This window comes from Hetaerina americana, unplaced genomic scaffold (genome assembly GCF_022747635.1).
Source record: "Hetaerina americana unplaced genomic scaffold, ioHetAmer1.1.p SCAF_29, whole genome shotgun sequence".
NCBI lineage: Eukaryota > Metazoa > Arthropoda > Insecta > Odonata > Calopterygidae > Hetaerina > Hetaerina americana.
Genome location: NW_027286863.1, coordinates 2,427,092 through 2,450,211, shown reverse-complemented (window position 1 = coordinate 2,450,211; position 23,120 = coordinate 2,427,092). Strand labels below are relative to the sequence as shown.

General features: G+C 38.3%; 1 protein-coding gene across 5 annotated transcripts in view; it reads right to left on the bottom strand.

Moving 5' to 3' along the window:
* The window catches only part of LOC139689887 (eukaryotic translation initiation factor 4E transporter-like), a 125,681-nt gene that overhangs the window by 71,757 nt on the left and 30,804 nt on the right, over positions 1–23,120 (bottom strand). For all 5 annotated transcript variants that reach the window (XM_071586992.1, XM_071586995.1, XM_071586997.1 and 2 more), the window contains exons 3-9: positions 22,344–22,401; positions 16,056–16,186; positions 14,958–15,019; positions 11,799–11,952; positions 10,866–11,074; positions 6,912–7,079; positions 5,941–6,152 (exon numbers count right to left, since the gene is read on the bottom strand). In XM_071586992.1, coding sequence (XP_071443093.1) covers positions 5,941–6,152; positions 6,912–7,079; positions 10,866–11,074; positions 11,799–11,952; positions 14,958–15,019; positions 16,056–16,186; positions 22,344–22,401 — 994 coding nt within the window. The remainder of the gene's footprint in view (positions 1–5,940; positions 6,153–6,911; positions 7,080–10,865; positions 11,075–11,798; positions 11,953–14,957; positions 15,020–16,055; positions 16,187–22,343; positions 22,402–23,120) is intronic.

Here is a 23,120-nt window from a genome sequence, read left to right as displayed (position 1 = left end):
GCAGTACAAGTCAAGACCGAAAAAAGCACACCAAGTTTGGTCAAATGTTAAAGTTTTGCTCACAGTTTTCTTCGATTGCAGGGGCGTGGTGCATCATGAGTTCTTGCCACACGGTATAATGGTAAATAAGGACCATTACGTGCAAGTTATGCACAATTTGCGCCAAGCAATCCGCCACAAACACCCGGATTTGTGGAAGAACAAAAATTGGCTTTTGCACCATGACAACGCCCCTGCTCACACATTGTCACTTAGAGCGAATTTATGGCCAAAAACAACACACTAATGAAGCTGCAGCCATTCCCAGATCTGGCCCCTAGTGACTTTTTCTTTTTCCCAAAACTAAAGAAATCCATGAAAGGACGACTACGCCATGATTGATGAGATAAAGACTGCATCGGAGGAGGAGCTGAACAAGATCACACAAAATGATTTTTTGAAGTGCTTGAGTATTGGAAAAAAAGTTGGCACCAGTGAATAATATCTAATGGGGATTGCTTTGAAGGGGACAAAATAGCTATTCATGAACAAATAAATAATTTTTGAAAAAAAAAACAAAAGTTGTGATACTTTTTGAACAAACCTCGTAAAGGAACTGAAAGGTAGAAAGCATAATTAACTCCTTAAGCCCCAAGGGTAATGCATAAACATAATAATTATCAGCACTCACTTCATCTCTTTCTCAGGTTACGAGGGCAGTTCAATAGGTACCCGTGTTAGGAATGAAGAAACCATTTTTTCAAAAACATTTTTTTTTATTTTTCAACATAGTCCCCTTTTAGAAAGATACACTTCGTCCAATGTTCCAGCCATTTTTTTAACCCCTCCAAAAAATAGAATTTGTAGAATTCTCCAAAATACGCCTGTCTTGGCGATAACTTTCTCGTTCGAGCTAAATTTTTTTCCCACGAGCCATTTCTTCAAGTTAGGGAATAAGAATAAGTCGCAGGGAGCCAGATCGGGTGAATACGGGGGGTGCGGCAGCAATTCATAACGTAGTCCATGCAGTTTGGTGGCAACAACTCCGGATGAATGTGCTGGTGCGTTATTGTGGTGAAACAGCACCTTCTTTTTCGCAAAATGCAGGCTGTGTCTCATTCAAAAAGCAGTCCAATAACTCACTGTAGTATTTCCCATTGATCGTCCTTCCTTTTTCTAAAAAATCCATGAGGATGATGCCATTTGCATCCCAAAAAACCTTTCCATTTCCTGTCTTCAAACCATGACCTTTCCGGCCGATCGGACCATCTCCGCCTTCTTTGGAGCAGATTCACCGGGAGAAACCCATTGTTTTGATTGATGCTTAGTTTCTGGTGTGTAATGATGAATCCAGGTTTCATCAACAGTGGTTACTAGACGCAAAAACACCTTCGGATCTCGCTTAAATTGCTGCAAATACTGTTTTGAAGTTGACAGCCGGATCAGCTCGTTGTCCACCGTGAGCAATCGCGGCATCCATCGGGCCGACAATTTTTTCATCGCCAAGTTATCATGTAAAATATTAATTGCCGTTCCAGTCGACACACCCACGGCCTCTGCTACTTCGCGCACTTTCGTTCGTCGATCAGCAAGAATCATGGCGTGGACTTTTTGAATGATTTCCTTGGTAACCACATCTGCCGGGCGTCCTGGTCGCTCCTCATCAAAAACAGATGTTCGCCCATGTTTAAATTCCTTGAACCAATATCTAACTGTGGTCATAGATGGCGAAGTGTCCCCATAAACAGCATCCAACTTTGCTTTTATCTCCTCGCATTTCTTCCCATCCAAAAACAAAAAGCGAATTACCGAACGATACTGCTCTCTTTTCATCTTAGCGAAAATCACAAAACACGTCTTACTCGAATGGCTGCCAAATTCAAACTAACCTTTAAATCAGTCTGAAATTTGTTTCAACGTCGTTTCATAGATGGCAGCACACGATGATAACATAAACTTCCCCTTTGTTGTCAAACACAGGTACTTATTGAACCGCCCTCGTATTTAGTACATCCTAAATTGGTCTTCAAACTTGCTATCATTCCTTAATGTTCTTACTTATAGTCATGACTCTTCCTGAATACCATTGCCATCAATCTATCCACGATACAATTTTCCTCTGTAGCATGGCCTGTGATCATGGACCTTGAGACCCAGCTCTAATAACTTACCACATCACCAGAAATCGTGATACTGCAGACTTTCAATTAAAAGAAATGAATTGGGATACTCATAATTCAGGACCTCACAACTTAAGCTTATCTTACACAAATACATGATTATTTGGAATTGAATATGGCTCTTTCAGGAAAACAATTCAAAAGAGCCAATCGTTTTGATTACCCTGAGAGTTTGACAATGGCACATGTCAAGATAACACACTCTGAGTGCACCATGAACACCAAATAATTTGGAATCTAGATGATTGGCAAACTGTGAGGCCCAAAAACCAATTATGCTAACATACAGGTATGTTTATACAGTTTGTATAGGAATCTACTATTTATTTGAAAGAGGTCCATTTGACTTACCTCATTACTTGTATATGCACTTCATGCATAAAGATATCCCTAAAACTGCATGCAAGTAATCTGGCATCGAAGAAGGTGAACTGAGCTGAACATCAATTCCTAAAAACAATCGTACCTGGATAGTTTCACCTGTCTATACTCTATTCTGGTTCATAGACATATTTCTCGTAAGTCACAGGATAAACAGTCTTGGATACAAATTTAAATGGGATCAAGAGCTGGCTTGTAAATTAAATGGCCATTAAGAGAATAATAACTCAATAAAAACCTACTTCTTTAAAGGTATCATATTTCTTGGCCCATTAAAGAGACTTTTTTTATGTGTGTTCTAAAATCAGCCTGCATCTCTTGGGCTGAAGGTATACAATATGAAGGTATGATTTCGTCCTGCAAAGCACAAGCTGACTCACTGAAAAAAATATGTATTTTTTTCTATATCAGGCGTGAATAATGGTTGCCTTAATTACAAATGTCGCCAATATCACTCTTTCGAGAAAGTGTAGGCAATAGAGATCTAATATTTCCTTGCAAGTACTTTCCAAAAAAATTCTGAATAAATTGCAAATATTCACCATTTAGCACGTTTAGCACCAACTCATATGTGGTGCGGCTGCAAAACTAAAGCGCATTGTACCAACGGGGATGTCATCCCCCAGCTATCACATTTTATCTCTCCCGTTAAACTAGAGTGTGAACAGGCAACCAACTTCAAGTAGAATGAGTGTGTTGCAAAGGAATGTAAAAAAAGCCAAATTGAATTTAAATTTTAATAATATCAAACAAATGCTGATGAGACAATGCATTACATAAAAATGTCAAAAAAGGAAAATAACCTCATGGGATCTAATGAGAGAAGATTGTAATTCAATATTGCATTAAATAGAAGTCTTGAATAATGCTTCAAAACATGGGAACAGGGTAGCTGACAGGCATTTCAACACACCTCTGACCGGTAAAATGATACAAGAATAGATGAAGAAGAAGATAGATTTAGTGAATGCAGATGGAAGTAAAACACTTTACTCTCATGTGCTCTTAATTTGCGTTTGCAGTTGTGAGTCTGCACAAATGAACTGAATAATATATCACAGAAAGAATGGGAATATTGTTACAACAAAAATTATTTTAACGGGAGGGAGAAATTTAGTGATAGGGATTTCTACTGCCCATTTTTCTTGGAAGTCATGGGGCATGAGATACCTGAAGAGAATTGGTTTATGCCTTCATGCCAGAGCTACAATTACTTAAAAACTACAACTCTAATATTAAAAGTTTATAGAGCACAAAGTCATGACGTCACACCAATGGGAAGAATGAAGCGAGCATCAATTTCTAGTGTTTGCAACTGGTCGAAAAAGTCCTGGCAGAAAGTTAAAAGTAAGGCGTTACGTATTTAAGAAATCATGATAAATTTTTTTAAATGCGTATTTAGCAGCATGCAAGATGAAATTGAAGATTACATGGTACATAAAGAAAGTGACAACCCCAGTGAAAATAACTGTTGCAATGATTTATCAGCAGCGATGATGAATGATATACATCGAAAGGCCCAGAAGTATCTCGCCTAACCTAGATATGGCGGTAGTTGTTTGAAAAATATCACTGTGTTAGAAAGTATGCAATCTATAAAGCATAAGTTTCAAGTTTGAAGACACCATGTTGTTTAGTATTTTTTTCACAGCCATCAATAGTGAACGTTTTCAGTGAATTTGTGAAAATGGAGAAAATTGGTCATCGTTATGTGATACAATACTTTTACTCAAAAGGCCTCAGCCCAACCAATATAAAAGCGGAACTGGATTCTACTCTGGGTGAGTCTGCTCCTTCATTTACAACAGTGAAATATTGGGTAGCAGAGTTTAAACGAGGCCGTACGAGCTGTCGTCGCATTGGTCGGCCAAATGAGGTCACGACTCCAGAAACGGCGAAGAAAACCCACAAAGTAATACTGGATGATCCTCAACTGAAAGTGCACGAGCTAGCAGACATAGTAGGGATTTCAAAAAGTGCGGCTCATTGCACGTTGACTGAAAATGTGGGCATGAGAAAGCTGTGAGCAAGATGGATGCCGCGGTTGCTCACACTCGAGCAAAACCAGTGTCGTGAAAATGTTTCAATTGAGTGTTTAGCACAGTTTCACAGCCACAAAGCAGAATCTCTGTGCCGTGTCATAACCATGGATGAAACATGGGCCCATCACTTCACACCCGAGACAAAAGAACAATCAAAACAATGGATTCAAAAGGGAGAACTACCTCCAAAGAAGGCTAAGACCGTTTCATCTGCAGGCAAGGTCATGACGTCGGTTTTTGGGGATGCGCGTGGGGTAATATCAATTGACTAATTTGAAAAAGGAAAAATTACCAACAAGGAGTATCATGCGAACTTATTGCAACCTTTGAGCAAAGAAATCATGCAAAAGCGGCCGAATTTGGCTGAGAGGAAAGTGTTGTTCCATCAAGACAATGCACCAGCTCACAAATCCATTATTGCAATGGCCAAAATTCATCAATTAAAGTATTAATTGCTACCTCATGCACCCTATTCGCCAGGTTTAGCCCCCTTGGATCATTTTCTGTTCACAAAATTGAAAAAATGGCTCGGTGGATTCGAGATTTTCCAACTGTGAAGAAGGGATGTCAGCAGTTAATGGCTGCTATCTTGAGGAGCATTACAGTTCTTATTATAAAAAGGGTATCGAACTTATTAAATATCGCTGGGAAATGTGTACAAAGCTGAAAGGAGATTATGTTGAGAAATAAATACATTTTTTTCCAAAATTTTTGTGTTTTCTTCGTTGAATCGGGTACTTCTGGGATTACCCTCTTAACTGCTAATTTTTTTAAGGTAAATATTGAATTTTCTTCGTATTAAGCATAGCATTAAAATACTTGGTCCTTTCCTGTCTGATCCAAGTATTTTTCATAAATTCTATCCTGAAAAATCATAGAGCAGCTTATGGGCCAGGTAATATGATATAGGAAAATCAGTTTCCTGCAACATGAGACCATGGCTTGGGTAATTTATTACCCGCAAAATTTTGATAAACTTTTTTACGTTAGATGTTCACTAGGTAGAATATTCACCAGCCAGAAGACATCTGCATCCTGTCAGCAGATAGTGCTTGGCCTTGTTTTATAACAATTTACATTCTACATAAAAAAATCACCATAATGTAATACGTTACCTCTAAATTTTTCAAAGTAGAGAATGAATCAACTGGGATTTTTATCATACAAGATAATTATTACCCTAATCCCAAATAATTAGGAGTCCCCTTCTGACATGCAACATATGAAAAACAATGATACTGCTTTGATTACTTATTTTATCAAATTGATAATGCACACATTACAAACACTCATCATTGGGGTCCTCAATAGCAAAAACTGAATTGATAACAGTGATGTAATATGATTACAGGACATACCTGAAAACCATTCTGGCTCTTCTTCCCCTCTGGAGTCATATGACCTCCTGCGATCATTTCCATAGCGACCTGATCGCCCAGAGCTCCTCTCAGAGGACCCCTTGCTGCTCACGTTTCCCCTATCCCCAGTTCCTCCATTACCACATCCCCCAAAACCATCTCGGTCCCTATCAAAATCACGCCCAAAAGGCCGCCTCTCAGATCTTATATTCCTGTAAAATTCAACATTGTTAATATTAGTTCACGAGACCAGCGTTAGAAAGATCATTAAGTTTAATAATTAAGGAATGTTAACTCTCAATGATACAACTCTTAACACATCACTCCATTTGTGAAACAAAACTTGTGCATACTTTTTTATTTATTTATTTATCAACTTAGCTAGGTGAGATTGAGACTTATAGTCCCTTATTCCACCAAACCCTTAGGATTATACAATGAATACAAAGGTCGTTTGGTGGGTGATGGTTGAGTTCACCCAATACTAGGCCCAAAGACATCTAATATCCACACAATAGGGTAGGGAAGCCAGATTCTTTCCCTGTGCCGCCCATGGTTTCTCAGGAAGTTCTGGTACCCACAAAATCAAACAGCTCGAGTGGCAATGAGGGTGCCCATTAATCGAGCCCTCTGTTCAACAGTCCAATGCTCTATCCCTAGACTACCACGTCCCCACATACAATGCAAATCAATGAAAATTTAATCATGACTATCAGACTGAAAGGAATGAGGTAGTCCAGTGGCTATTATACAGCTTGGATGAAGTCGATAGGGACCAGAGGGGTTCTCGGGAATCAAATCCAGGCTCTGTGGTCAGTAACCCAGTGCTCTAACCACTGGACAACCATGGTGCATGAAAATATAATAATATAAACATGGGACTCCTCCTTCCATTATTTTTCAGTCAAATGCCATAGAAAAATAAAGATATTTGGATACAAGGGCAACCAAGTCAATGCCAAACCAAGCACCTTTCATCTCTATCACGGTCCCGCATTCCCCGGAAGCCACCAAATTCCCCATCTGGCTCCTTCTCACGATCCACTCGGAAATCAACCCAGTATTCCCGGTCTCGCTCCCGATTGATTATGCGGCCACTTCCTATACGCCGGTTCGATGCTATCTCACGGTGTCCTTCCCTGAAAATTTTTATCAATGCAATGAGGACTGCAAATACATTTATAACATACAATTCAAAATATTTCATGTTCAACAATAAAAATATACTTTTATTAAACTAACAAAATATTTTTATCCAAAGCAATTAGAGAACTAGGGAGTGACATAAATACAAATGCAGGAGCATACCGCAGGACGGAGTTGCCAAACACTGCTTGGCTCTGATATATTCATTGGTCAAAATTTGCCACAAAAAATTGCAGGAAGAAACTAACCAAATGTTTTTACCTTCATTTAGAGCTATCAGTGACAGAGTTAACGTAATCAGTGATTGTTAACAATATCTTCAACAACCATGTATGGTATCCGTCACTTGGGGAACATTTCAGAATGCTTAATTGGATTTGGGACTTTTTCTTCTTTTCAACATCCATATACCTCTTCTTTCCAATTTATCCTCATCAATATCACGCAATGACATCGACAATGACATTTCATGCAATGATCTTTTGGACTAAATGGGTACAATTTTACTAGGCGCAACGCCATCAAAAGTCATTTTCACCACTCCTCCCACATTCTGATGGCAGACTCCAATGTGCTGAGATGAGAAGAGAACAGATAAGTATGGCTATTTCCCACCCCTTCTTCGAGGCGATATGCATGCATCCTCATTTTCACACACCACAGACGGGAAGGTTTCAAGCAATTGTACAGCTTATTTGATGAATTTTACATCAGTTTTCTTATAACTATAACCATTATTTGTTGAATATTAATAAATAAAAAGTGAGGCCACAAGCAATTTTATACTTTTGTCATTAAATATAGAATAAGTGAATAGCTCACGGTTACCTTTAATCAAACCCTGAATGGCAAATATAAGCAAGCCATATTGAGTGTAACTGGCAAAGATTTTGTCCACATTTATCAAAATGATGGAAAGCATCATGGTCCTAAACACAATATCAATCTAAAAAATGATATCACAAATGGGTGGTAGCTATCATATGTCTGAATGCTATGCAGGTTTCGATTAATAAAGCAAAAGATTTTATCACACAAGTTAGTGGCATTAATTGGCATTAGAATAATAGCTCAACTTAAAAATGACAATCATAAAATGATATGACGATTGGTCTCCTGGCATGCTACCTTAATGGCCTTCCATGTCAAAGATAATTCTAGTCCATCCAGATACTATCCACCAGGACATGCCTGCTGCTACTGGAAAACACAGTTTGTTCTTGCACCAGGTGAGCAGAATGTTTCAGCAGAGTTGATAATCCACAGTCATAGCATTTGGGGGTCCTTAGTGAGGACATCACAGTAAAAAAAGGCGGACGATTGAAGGCAGATGATAGAATTTTCCACTTTCATCCCAGTTCTTAAGACTAGCTTTTTTCCAGCCCTTTTCCCTGTCAGTACTTTTTCCACCTCACACTGCTTCACAGTGAACATGAGCTTTTTCAGTATTTCATGGTTCTAGTAGTGGGTCAAAAGTAATTCCAAGTCCTACAGGCCCGTACCGCCTGTATGCACTACATTGTGAACAAACAAACACCCATATGCCATGCATTCCATCACATACTGAATTCTGAATACCTGCACGACCTAAAACTCAAACTGTTTTTGCCGGCTGACCAATTTATCCTCCCAAGGGATGAATTTATGGGAAGATACCAGTATTTTGGCTACAGCATAGACCATGTAACTGACCACCCTGAGGTCACTGCCTCTGCCTCATCTCAGAAGCCCTTCATTGGGGAGAGCTGCTTTCCCCGCAGAGAAACATGGGGCTCAAGCAGTAGAATAAAGGTAACAATCAACTGATATGATGATATGCAAGAAATTAATTTGGATTACCGTATTTTTCATTCAATATTTAATGCAAAGTCTTAATTAAGAGTACTTAACTACTACACTTGAACCTAAAAATTTGCAAATATAAGACTGAGGTGGCTATTTCAAAGTAGTACATACGAGGGGGGACCCAAAAATAACAGGAATGTTTTTATAGGTTCTTTAGTTCTCAATACATTTACATTAAATTAAGTTCACCTTCAAAGTATTCCCCATGGACCACAATGCACTTCTCCAAACGTTGCTTCCATTGCTCGAAACATTTCTGAAATTCATTCATCGGGATGTCGTTTAGGCCTTCTAGCGATTTTTGTTTTACCTCCTCCACAGTGTCAAAACACTTTCCTTTCAAGTCCCTTTTGAGTCTGGGGAGCAAAGAGAAGTCACAGGGAGCTAAATCCAGTGAGTAGGGGGGTGGACAATCGATGCCATGCTGTTTTTTGTCAAAAACTGCATCAGGGAGAGGGCGGTATGAACCGGCGTGTAGTCATGATGGAAGAACCAGCCGCCTGTGTGCCAGAGATCTGCTCTTTTCTTCCAGATACTCTTCTTTAATCTCTTCAAAACCTCCAGGTAAAACTTCTGTTTGACCCAGGGGAACTAACTCTGAGTGCACAATAGCTTTGCAATCGAAGAAACAAATGAGCATTGTCTTGATGTTTGATTTCACTTGAAGAGCTTTTTTTGGACGAAGAGAGCCAGCTGTCTTCCATCGGCTTGATTGCTCCTTCGTTTTAGGATTGTATTCATAGCACCACGATATCACCAGTAACCACCTTGGGAAAAAAACCAGGGTCCTCTTTAAACTGATTTTGAAGCTGAAAACTTGCCTGAACTCAACGCTCCCTTTGCTTGTTAGTGAGATGGCGAGGGACAAATTTGGCTGCAACCCTTTTCATATGCAAATCTTCAGAATTGAACTCCATGACACTCCAAACATCTCACAAAGTTGATCAATTGTTCTTTGACGGTCTTCGTGAATGAGGGCATTGATTTTGTCGACGTTTTCGTCAGTTCTTGATGTTGAAGGGTGGCCTGAACGGGGATGGTCTTCAATTGACATTTCACCATTTTTAAAGCATGTAAACCACTCGTAGACTCCGGTTTTGCTTAGGGCAGCTTCCACATAAGCAGTCTTGAGCATTACAATAGTTTCCGCGGCCGAATTCCCCAACAGGAAACAAAATTTCACTGCAGCACATTGCTCTTGAAAATCCACCATCATGTTTTTCGGCAAAATGAAAAAAGTTGTTTCACTGAAACAGCTGTCACGGACGGACCGATCCGGTCACAGTGTGCATACTGACGCAGGTGGCGTGAGCCTGGTGTATGACCAGCCAAACAAAGGCTTCCCCCACTCTCACTCCCCACCGCAGCCCAATTCCCATTATTTTTGGGTCCTCCCTCGTACATGGTAGTAATGGTTTATTGAAACTGGGTGATAAAACCAACAAATGAATTATAATTTCCTTTGAAACCTTTAGTGGAGTGGAAAATCAGAGAGTAAGTATGAAGCATAAGCATACAGACTACATATCTTCAACTATGGAAAGCAACCCAATGATCTTTTCCATAGTAACTGGATAGCTGTGGAAAATTACTCATCCAAAAGATGATCATGATTTTGAGAACCATACAATAAATATTTTCTCTCCATCCAATGGAAAGTCAGTCACCTTATGCATGAACTCTTGAAGCAGTATCCTCCAGGTATTGGTATTCACCATCTTCTTTGAATGTTTGCAAAAATATGAAACCTACCATCTCCAATGCCATTCCAGATTATCTAGAATTTTGGCCGATTCACTTCAAACTTAATGATTTCAAAAGTTTCAGACATCCCTAATCGGCAATGATGAAGCGAGTAAAAAATAATTATGATACATTTTTTCACTTTGCTTCATTCAAGGTTAAGAGCAGAGTAGTGTGGTTCAGGCATTTACCTCTCCCCTTTGCCCAGGGGGCTCTCGGGGCGGCGGTTTGATGCGGCCTGCTGGTGCTGAGATGACTGCTGTTGCTGCTGCTGTTGCTGCTGCTGCTGCTGGGGTGTCACCATGACAAAACAACCAGAGTTGAAATTGCGCCGCTGAGGACTGAGGACAATGCCATCTTGCTCTTTCCTCAATCGCTCCCTAGGATCTCCAGACCGCCGCTGAGGAAAGGACAAAAGATGCACATTATCCATTGGTTTGATGCAATTTAGCAGTTACCAAGGAAATATTTATCAACTGGAAATTATTAAGGACTTGGCACTTCTCATATTTACTCTACCAAGCATGGCAACGAAGAATAAATGGAGCTATCAATACAAGACTCGGATGTTATATCCTCTCATGGATCTTACTCTAGAATTTCATCACTTCATTATTAAAACAACCAAACATTTTATTCATTCTTCATATAAGAATACATCACACAAGAAAATTTTACAGGTCAATTTTGCTTAATAGCTTCCATGTCTTCATGCTTCTCTTGACAAACACACAGAGGAAGTGACATTAAGGTTTCCGGAGAACATCCAATGCTTATGTTCTTTTCATATTTTATGAACCAATTTTGAAACAACTTTGAAGTTACGCCATTCAAATGCATTAATAAATGACACAGGGTATTAAACATTATTTTACTTCAAATGCACCACAAAAGAGCATTTACTAGAAACTATTATTAACATTCCATATAATAACATTCATCAAGGAGATATTTTGTTACAGCAATTTCTAATCTTGCAAATAAAGTTAGAATAGGCAATCATTTTTGTTATTTCACCAAGGATAATCATGAATGTCAAAAACTTTAAGTTCGAGTGAAATGATACCACCCATTAATTCTCACTAAAAAATGGTAAATGCAGCATTCAATTCACATTAGCTTACCCCAACAGCATTGAGCCTGATAAATCCTTTGGGAGGTTCATGGGGAGCATCCCCATGCCCAACTCTTTCATCTTCATTGGAATTCTCATGCCTGGAGCCATGATGCCACTGCCCTTGGTCCCAACTTCTTGATCGATGAAAAGGTGGAGCATCACTGAAAAAAGAATGATTTCCTTGGAGTAGTAGTGGTACTTAGGAGAGGCAACCGACAGCTGATGTCATTTGTGCCATAGGGGATGGACAGGAAAGGATGAAGGGTGGAGAGAAACCCGGCGTCGGCATTAGCCTACTCTTTACAAAAGGCACCAAGGGGTCCTCAGCTTAACGTCCCATCCGACGGACGGCGTACTCACTCAAAGTGCCCTCCACACAGCACCTCAAGTAGGGATCGAGATACCTCTGAAATATATTCAACACCACCGGGATTTGAACCTGGGCCCTCTGGGTGGGAAGCCAGTACGTTAGCCCCTGCACCATCTCGATCCCCATGATTTTCATGGAGATGAAACATTAAACCTCAAATAAGATACTGATGAAATTTGTTTTCTGTGGCGTAACACAATGGAATTTGCACAACATATTGAAATGAAATTACTGACTTAGTGTTTCCGCACACTTTATTTAAAAACACGACCCAGGTTTCGATGTTGAAAGTCATCATCGGGTGGTCCTCGTAGAAGCAAACTTGGTGTATATACCTTCTGATCGATGGAGGGGGGAATTGGTCAGAAGGTATATACACCAAGTTTGCTTCTATGAGGACCACCTGATGATGACTTTCAACATCGAAACCTGGGTCGTGTTTTTAAATAAAGTGTGCGGAAACACTAAGTCAGTAATTTCATTTCATGATACTAATGGTTACTGATATCTTAAAAACAGGCTAAATGTATTAAACAGGCATAAAAATAAACAATTCACTACATACGTCATACATTCAAGCTCATTCATAATGAGAACTATAAAAAGATCTTGGCTGATGTATACAAAGAGAGGAGAGATGTTTGTCAATCAGGCAATTTATGAGCAACATATCATGATTGAAATGACCAACATAGTAAATATGGATATATTTCCACACCCCGGCCAACAGCAATTAGCTAAAATTTTTGGACAGCATTCACAGTATTTTCAGAAGTTTCCTTTCTCAGCATCATATTTATCTTAGTTAATATTTCACAAAGAGTAGAGTTCTCATTTCAATGGCGCCTTGGCTATTTCTAAAATTCCCACCCTTGAAGGATGCCTAGGAAAGACTTAAGAAAGGGATAAGGGACGTGAAATCAATGGAGGCAGGAAGCGTACGGATGAAAAATGTAGTCCAGGGTTTACAGTATTTATTTAGTACCATGTTAGGTAGGGAAAAGACACATAGCTGCACTTAGGTAGTAGATTCATCTAGAGCCTAATTTCACAGGTAGGCTAGATACTCTCATTAATGCCGTGAAGAAATAGCGTCCATACAACGTTAAAGGCGAATGATTTTTACACACTGAAATTGATGCATTTTAATGCACACTTAGTGGATGACTCAGTTAAAAGTTACTGTAGCCGCACCTCTCACAGTTTCTAGGAATTCATCAAAGATAAAACACAATTGCATTTAAAGTTGGCTTTAACCTCCTGGACTCTGGTGCTTCGTGTGGGACGAGGAATGACTGTGACATTGTATGTACGGTACTTCATCACAACATCTTGTTCCTTAAAAGCCCCCAAAATTCCCGATTTTAAGAAAACACCTTGATAGCTAAAGTAACTGGCTAAAGCACTCAGTCGGACATCGAGGGATCCGGGTTCAAATATCAGTCAAGGCAAAAATTTTGGCACACTGAAATTGATGCACTGTATTGCTTTGACTAATTTTAAATGAGTTTGTAGGCATTCACATTCAAAAAAATTACATTTTGATGAACACAGGACGTTGAAATGTTTGCTAAAATTGAGAAAAACTTAACAATTGCCAAAGATTATTGTAAAATCTTTTTGAAATGGTGCATTTTTGTATATTTTAAATGTTATTGGGTTTGCAAAAACATATTTAACATTTTGCTAATAATTTGTACGTGTACTCTACTTTGAGGGGCAAGGTGATCACAGGAACTCATCTCATTTGTAGGTCAGGGGGTTAGCTAAACTGTCATCTCCTTGCTCCCTTATCATATCTCATATTCATAGGAATGACCATCGTCACTGAAGTGTCCACTGACGCAAGCTTTGTCCGGCTACATACTACTTTAGATTCCATTTTATATCATTCACAAATTGTTTGGAAGAAAATACATGAACTGATAAAATTATGCACAGTCATTAATGAAATTAAAACAATCGTTAGACTGCTTTGTGTGAAACGTGCACATCAATATTTTCAACCCATAAAAACTGCCTAATGATGCATCATATTCACCATTTGTGGTTCTCACAAGCATTGCGTGTGCAAAATCTTTATCAATTGCAATGTGCCTAATGGCTTTTGCACAACACTTTTCGCATTGAAAGAAGCTATTAGTGTAACAAAAAACTAAGCAATGTTGAATGAATATTGCTACTTGTCACTATAAAACTATTTAACATAACCTGAATTCTCCACTCCACATACATTGAAATAATTATGAATTTTTACAAGACCTGATAAAATTATCGTAAAATGAGCAAAAATGTAAATTCCAATAATGCAAACGCAGGGTTGACCTGCATAGATTATAATCCTACACAAAGACCAACCTAACATGGATAAAAAGCAAGATGAATGTGAGAAAATGTGCATCCAAAAAGCAGATAACTGTTTAGTATTGTAAACAGAGCATCAATAAACACAGGTAGTGGTATTTAGAGGAGGCGACGGACGGCTGATGTCATTTGCACCATTAGGGATGGACAGGAAAGGATGGAGGGTGGAGAGAAACCCGGCGTCGGCATTAGCCTACTCTTTACGAAAGGCGCCAAGGGGTCCGCAGCTTAACGTCCCATCCGACGGACGGCGTACTCACTCAAAGTGCCCTCCACACAGCACCTCAAGTAGGGATCGAGATACTACTGAAAAATATTCAACATCGCCGGGATTTGACCCCGGGCCCTCTGGGTGGGAAGCCAGTACGTTAGTCACCGCACCATCTCGATCCCCAAATAAGCACAAATAGATAGTAAATGAGAAATATATACTTGTTAGGTATAGATGGTTTCTGCCGAGACAATGGGTGGTTTCTCAGTTCCATCAGTTGTTCCTAAAATAGACAAGTATATAACAATTAAATAAAACAGTTTCTGGCATCAATTGGTGGAAATTCTTCATATTGAACTTAAAATTAAACCACTTGGCTTTTCCACATAGATTCTATGTGGAAAAGCCAAGTGGTTTAATTTTAAGTTCAATATAACAATTAGTCATTTACAAATCCAAAAAAATCATTCAAATAAAACTAGCATTTACATTCTTGGTGCTATTCAACCAATATTAAAATAGAAAAGTGCTTCTTGGTATATAATAACCAAAATCACGCAAAATAGGTTGAAATAAGGTACACAAATAATGCAATATTTGTTAAAAATGTCTTGATTTAAGATGAGTGATTTTGTAGTCAATGTATCTTTTCCAAAAATGGAGAAATACTGCTAGTGACTTGATCTTAAAATCCTTTGAATGATTGCCTCTTTTTTTCATTATGAATAATTGATTTATTCAAGAAATGTAAATACATCAAACGTGTTAAGTTGTCAATCAAGTCAGGAGCAAACCAATTGGGAAAACAGCATAGCTTCTAGACATCTCATTTGATGAAAATATAGAACATCTTAATCTGGGTGGTTTATTAAACATATTATGTAAAAAACTAAGTCTCTTATTTCACTATGAAGTTCCTCCACAATGCAATGAAAGAGAGCACTTACTTTAAGTATTTCTTTTTTTTTTTATAAATTAGACTTCTCTCAAATACTCATTGATGATAAACTTAAAATGCTCTTGAGATACTTCCTGACCAAAAAATGCATGATTATACCACATTCAAGCCATTTTTGGGCAAACAAAATACATGTATTATCAAGCAGACACTATCAGTAACTCAAAAAAACAGTATAACCTATTAGATATATGAATTCATGACAAATAGGAATCTTTCATCAATTGCCATTTAGAATTTAGTGCTTTCCCAGCACGATTTTAGTGAAGTTCTCTTGGGTTGAAGTTAAACCTAAGAAAAGCATTAATGTGATAACTGCCATTTAATTAATATCACTGAGACTAAATTTATCTATACATACCCTGGTGTACTGGTACTTTGGCTTCTTCCCAGATGATGTAGCAGTCTTTGGTTCAGGTTCATCCTCTGAGGGCTGCGAGTTGTCAGCTTCTCGGGACACAGTAATGCTATTGCTTCCCACATCACCTTCACCTGAAATGGTTCAAATATAAATCAAGGTCTTAGCTTGTAGAGCACTGCAAATACCGTCTAATGATGGGGCATGGGCAAAAAAATTCTGGATATCAAGGTAGTCTACTCAGAAGTGATGCTAGCTTGTTTACAATGGAGATAATGAGCTTGAGATATTAGTAGGTTTTGGTTTGACATGTAGTAAATAGCTGATTCTCCAAAATTGACTGGTAGGGTGCAGCAGCCATTAGCAGGCCAGTACCCTTGCATACCCAATATCCCATTATTCATATAACTCCAACAACCTTACATAACCAAAGCCATGGGAGGGATTTAAGTCTCATATGATTAGATCATCGAGAGATAGACATGGCAATCCTAAATGGACCAAAGGTACCTGGCATACAAAATTAACCTTGTATGTTAGGTGAGCATAGGAAGGGTCTAGAGTAGGAGAATCAAATGATTTCAAGATGAATGCTAATTATTAATAATAATTGGTGGGACAATCTTTGATTTTACAAATATACTTATTTTATCATTACCAGAATTCATTACGTAGTAGTTTAATTCTTCATACATACTGAACAAACACATTGTACGTACTGTTATTGAAATTGATGTAAATGATACTGTACTGTGTCGGGTGTTCATAATAGTGGACAGTCAAATTTTAGCCTTTATTCTGAATGACAGAACTAAGACATAACGAATCGCAAGATAGGGCCTCATAAATTACTTTGAATTCATACTCAAGTTGGTATCCATAGATGATTGCAGCTCGTTATGCTGCACTTGATAAGGGATTAATTTAGAATAAGTTCAGCATGCGTCTTGAATGAGTGCCATTCTGGTCAAAGGAAGATATTATGAGACAAGAATGGTTGGGTTGGAACAGCAGGGATGCCTCTGAAAAGATGATTGGGTCACTTGGGCACTCATGAGTGAAAGATTATGGACACAACTTGAGCACGTGCACAAAAAATCTATTTTGTCTTGAATGCATGATTTTATGAGAAATCTGAGATGCATTGAACATAGTCACAAATTATATGAAAGAAGGCATAGAAAGTATATGAATGGCAGAAGCAGAACAAATGCAGAATGATAACGAACGACATACAGCCAGCGAGAACAAGCCCAAGTCATGTGCCAATTCTGTTAGATTGTATGTGGTTATGCCAATGAGAACACAATGCCCTACTTAAAGATTCATTGCTGAATACCTCTTGAATCATTCGTTTCAGTTGCAATTTTCCTGAGGTTAAAAGAAAATTCAATTCACACACACTGCTTCTCCAACACCTTCATTCTCACCAACACAAGAACTTGTACAGCAAGCACGTGCAAGCCAAGACAAGAATCGCTGTAATGCAGAGACGAGTTGAGCATCAGTAAGGCTTGTAAGCCAAAGGTTGTGTTGCTTCCCACCTTTTGTTGCAAGCCTTTTTTCCTTCTGTTCGCTGAGGAGGGCTATATTGTAGCCGAAATATGCATATCCAACACACACTCTCTCCTCTCCCTGTTTTTTGCCAACTTTGCTCAATTTGAGTACCATTCTCGCAGTTGGGAGGCCCTTTTAGATGTGAGTGAGGGATTGTTTCCCTGAGTGCTCATCAGCTGTGTGTTTGTCACGGAATTTATTCCTGTAAACAGTCATGGATGGTGTACATCTGTTCATAGACCCTTGTATCCTCACCAGAGTCCCTTGAACTCTGTCAATGATCCCAATTGTGTCGGAGTGTTAAGGTCTGCAGTTGATCACTGACCGGGAAGTAACATTCCCTTTAACTACTACAGAAGGGTGTCCTGGTTGAGAGGTTGTGGTTGGTCACTGTCCTGGAATTTCTGTTCCCACAAACCATCAGAACAAATTTAGTTTTCATTGCGGGACGAGTTTTGCTAACTTATTACGGCTATATGAGTTTTTATTTTATTAATTTATGTAGAACTCAATTTCTTTCAAGGCAGGGTGTTGCTTGTACAGAACCCAAAAACAGCAGGCAATATCTTTGTTACACACCTTGAAATAGTGTGACTGATGAACCCTTTGCCTTCTCTTTTAAATTACTACAACTCATCATTTTACATCCTGCAACAAGTGAATACAAATCAGCCGCATCAACTCTCTGAACTCATATGCATTTTCATATTTCATGTATGGGTTGTTTTGAGACATGCATAAAAATTATGGCAATAGAGCAATTTAAAAAATCTCTCACACTAAAGACAAAGTCCCCAAAAACGAGAGGAGTGGAGTGTATGAGTTAAGGTGCTTAGATTGTAGCACAAAGTATATTGGGCAAACAGGATGGAAATTTAAAGAAAGGATTAAAGAACACCAAACATGTGTAAAAAATACGAACATAACATCCCTCTTTGCAAAGCACCTCATCGAAAGTGACCACAAAAGTGACTTTGTGACAAAAATTATTCATTTTGAAGAAAAAGGTCAAAGGCTCGATGCTTTGGAGCAGTTAGAAATTTAATACAATCCTCCAATCTACGTCTATCCTCCTGCTTCAATGACCACGTTTCCGCACCGTACATAGCTACGCTCCATATCAAAGTTTTTACGAGTCTTTTCTTAACATCCATACTCAACGTCCAGGTCATCAACTCCCTCCTCCTTGTGAAAACCTCTTTGCCTAGCGCAATTCTTCTCCTTACGTCCCTACTACTTTGACCGTGTTGATCCAAAACACTACCGAGATACGTAAACTGTTCTACTTGGTCTAGTTTTTGCTCACCTATTTTAATGTTTAGCTTAGCCTTTTTCTTTCTAGAAAATCTCATAACCTTTGTTTTATTAATATTGATTCTCATCGCATTCCGGTCGCACTGAATTTCCAATTTGCTCAGCAATCCTTGAAACCCCTTGGCTGACTGACAAACTAAAGCTTGGTCATCAGCAAACCTAACTGATTTTACGAATTCCCCGCCCACTTTCATTCCTACCTCGAGTTCTTCCCATGCCTCTTTGATCATTTCCTCTGCATACAGGTTGAACAGCAATGGTGATAAGGGGCAACCCTGCCTTACACCCCTTCCTAACACTGCCCATCCTGACTCCCCGTTTCCCACCCGCACCTGAGCAGTCTGAGACATGTACAGGTTGCGGATTAGCCTCCTTTCCCTCCAATCTATTCCTATTTTCTGCAATATACTCATTAGTTTTCCCCAATTCACTCTATCAAATGTTTTTCTGAAATCTAAGAAACAGGCAAATACGTCCTGTTTGTATTCTATATTCCTCTCGATTAGCTATCTCATTACTACAATGGCATCATGCGTACCTCTCCCCTTCCTAAACCCAAACTGATCATCCCCTAAGTAATCATTTGCCCTACTCTCTATCCTTTTGTTGATGATTCTGAGAATAACTTTAGCTGCATGGGATATCAAACGTATTGTCCTGTAGTATTCACCTTTTTCAGAATAGGAACTAAAACTGATCTCACAAAGTCTTCCGGCCAGATTCCCTCCTCATAAATACTACAGATCAGCCCATATAGCTTGTCTCCCACATTTTCCTAAGCATTTTAAAAGTTCCACGGGAATGTTATCTACCCCCACGGCCTTATTTAGTTTCATCTCCCTAAATGCCCTATCTATCTCATTGTCTAGTATGCCTGGACCTAAACTATCTTCCTCTACACCATATTCTTTTTCAATGTCTAACTTTGTGGGTCTAAGTTCTTTACTATACGTTCTTCTAAATACTCCTTCCATCTCTCTTGGATCTTTCCTGCGTCAACTATTACCTTACCCGCCTTATCTCTAACTGTTAGGATAGATCTTCCCTTCTTACTTCCCGATAAATATTTAACCTCGCTGTATAGTGCACCAATTTCACCCTTCCTCTGCAAACTCACTGCATTTCTCTGAATTTCATGTTAATATGAAATTATTTTTCCTGGTCATTTTTTATTGGTGGCACAGTATTTCTTTAATTTTTTAAATGAAGAGCTTTGAAGAAAGAGGGAAAACGCACTGTATTTAATACCTTTCAAAAATTATGCTGAGAACGCCCTAAGGATTTGAAAAATGTTGCTTACAAGCATTTTATAGGTGTTAGGAGAGGGCATACTTGAACTAGAGATACCTCTATTTCAGGCATGCCCCCGATTACTTACTCTGAACTGAAGATAATACGGACTATACTTTCCCCAAGTTAAAGATGAAAAACTATTGAAGACCACAATCAATTAAGCATTTTTTACTTGAAAATACTGGATTATTTCCTCATCATATTAACACCATGACACAACGCCAACCCTTTCCCACATGCATACATTCATTGGCAGTGTCCCTTAAGTATCCAGCCATGGGATATTTTGAGAAAAATAGCCTACCTAGAGGCCTTATTCCCCCATTCAAAGCACTCCCCTTGGGACCTCACTCACTTAGCCTAGCATATCTTTCCCCCATTCAAAGCACTCCCCTTGGGACCTCACTCACTTAGCCTAGCATATCTTCATCTATCCAAAACAACCCACAAAGTACGTTTTATAAGAATGGTCACCAGCTGCCTCCTTGCCTTCTTCTTTATCTCGTCTACCGACTGTTGGGAAGACTGGGCTTTGGTTTCAGGATCATAGCCATAGACCCATGACTCAAGATCTCCAATTACGACCCAGTCAAAAATACCTGGGTTATCATTTGCGGCATGGAGCATGCCTTTGGCAACTGCAGCACACATTTTTGACATTGACAAGATGAAAGAGAATGGGATGAATGAAGCAAAACGAGTTCTTTTCGCTCCAAAAAAGATGCATTTTTGGAAAGTAGAAGAGATGCTTGGATAATTGCATGAGGTCCAAAGGGGGGGTACTTCAAAAGAAACCAAGGCCTAATTGTCCTAGTTAGTCTATATTTCTCAAAATATTGCATGGCTGTATCCTTCCCGGACAGACATCGTGTATTTGAATATACTTGTCCACATTGACATGAGCAATACTTCTCAAAAATATTACTTATATCAGATGCCAAGGCACAATATATATTTTGCAGCATCGGTCTAGGATTTTTTCATATGAATTTTACAGTTCAAATAAAACAATTCCAGTTTTCATTGAGTCACAGACAATAGGTCACTAAGGTACCACTTTCCAAATAAATAGCAATCAAACTTTGAATATAACATAATTTGCACAGCCTATTTTTTAGATGTTAACAGTTTACATTGAAATATTCTCATACGTGGTTACTTCATGTTTACAAATCAAATTTTCGTCATAATAAGAATAACTACTACTTTTATGACATCATCTTCTATTATTGCTTATTGTGTAGCCAAAAGGAGCAATCGGTCAACAACGATATAATATAACCTCACCGAGTATAAATTCACTCATTGCCACAGATATTGTTTGCTTTACGAAAATAGATTTTAAACATATATACATATTTTCTCTTAACCAGACTTCTCAGTTTGATTGGGTTTTTTCAGTTCAGATAGTTATCAATTAGCAGAATAGCCATGAATGCTGAAAAATTTCAGTCCAACTAGCATTTAAATATCTAGATCTGTTCATTGTTCGCATTTTCTTTGTTCATGCTAATACTCCATTGGGTGGATTTTGATACAAAACACTCTGACAGGCAGGGGGTGCAGAAAAAAAAGGCAAATCACAGCATTAGTTTCTTACACTACAATTTGTGGCAATTTCAGTCAAAAAATATTATAACATTTTCAGGTTTAACTTTGTAGAATTCCTTCATGATGAGGGTGAAACAGAAACTTAACACTTCCACAATAAAGAATTAATATTCCACGAACATTGTTTCGATTCTGCTCAGCATCATCATGAGATGACGCACAGCATCAAAACCATGGTCGTGAAATATTAATTCTTTATTGTGGAAGTGTTAAGTTTCTGTTTTAGCCTCATCAAAAAATATCATGGCCCCTCTCCTTAGCCTTAGCACTGGTTGCCTGTGCCTACAATATGAAAAGCTTCAGGGAAGGAGAAATGAGTTGAAGGTCATTGAAGAGATCCAAGCATTATGCTGCTATGCACTACAAAATGGTACATCAGTACCAACAGTGGCAGGAAGAGAATTAAGCTATGAACTCTAAAGTAATAAATAAGCTACTGAATTAGTGCAGTCCATAACTATGGGATCAAGTCATATGCTGTTTGGACATGGTTCAAAGAATAATAAATTATCTTACCAGAACCTTCACCTCCTTGCTTATTAGTAGACGGCTTAGTCAACTCCACAAGTTGCTCCTGTGAGGGAAAAAATTATTACTTCAAATAGAAATAAATGTTTTTCATGCCACATAAAACATGGTATTGGCAAACATGATGGCACTAGAAGTAAAAAAGAAACTTTTACAAAAGTTTGGAGTTTGGTGTATAAATAATAGCTTACCGATTGATTGACCCATTCAGTGAAAGTTTATAGCTAAAAATTACTGCTAAAGCAGCTACAAAATAATAAAATAGCTAAATCATTGAATATACTAATTAGGTAAACCCACTTGAATAAAATGAAGTTTAGCATAACACATTTCAGGATGTTAAGTTTGACTTTAGGTCTGAATATAACATTTTTTACATGTACATCAAAGAACTACATTTCTTACAAGTTTTGCAGAAATCTAACTTTCTTTATTAAAGCTGATTAAGAAAGGTATCCATTAATTTTGAGCAATTGAGAAAATAATATTTACAATAAGCCATGTTTGTCAATACCCATACAGATATACACTAAAATATGTTTGATAAATGCATATTTCAAAGAGTATTGTATCAGCTGAAATTATTGACCAAGTGTGGCCAGTGGGAATAATAATTAAGCAAAACTGATTAAACGATACTCTAGGTTTTGTATTCTGTTTTGAACTTATTACTATGAACACAGAGACAAATAATTACCCACACAAAATGCACATAGTATTAAAATACTAATTTGTACAAATGAAATGACTACAATGGAATTCCAC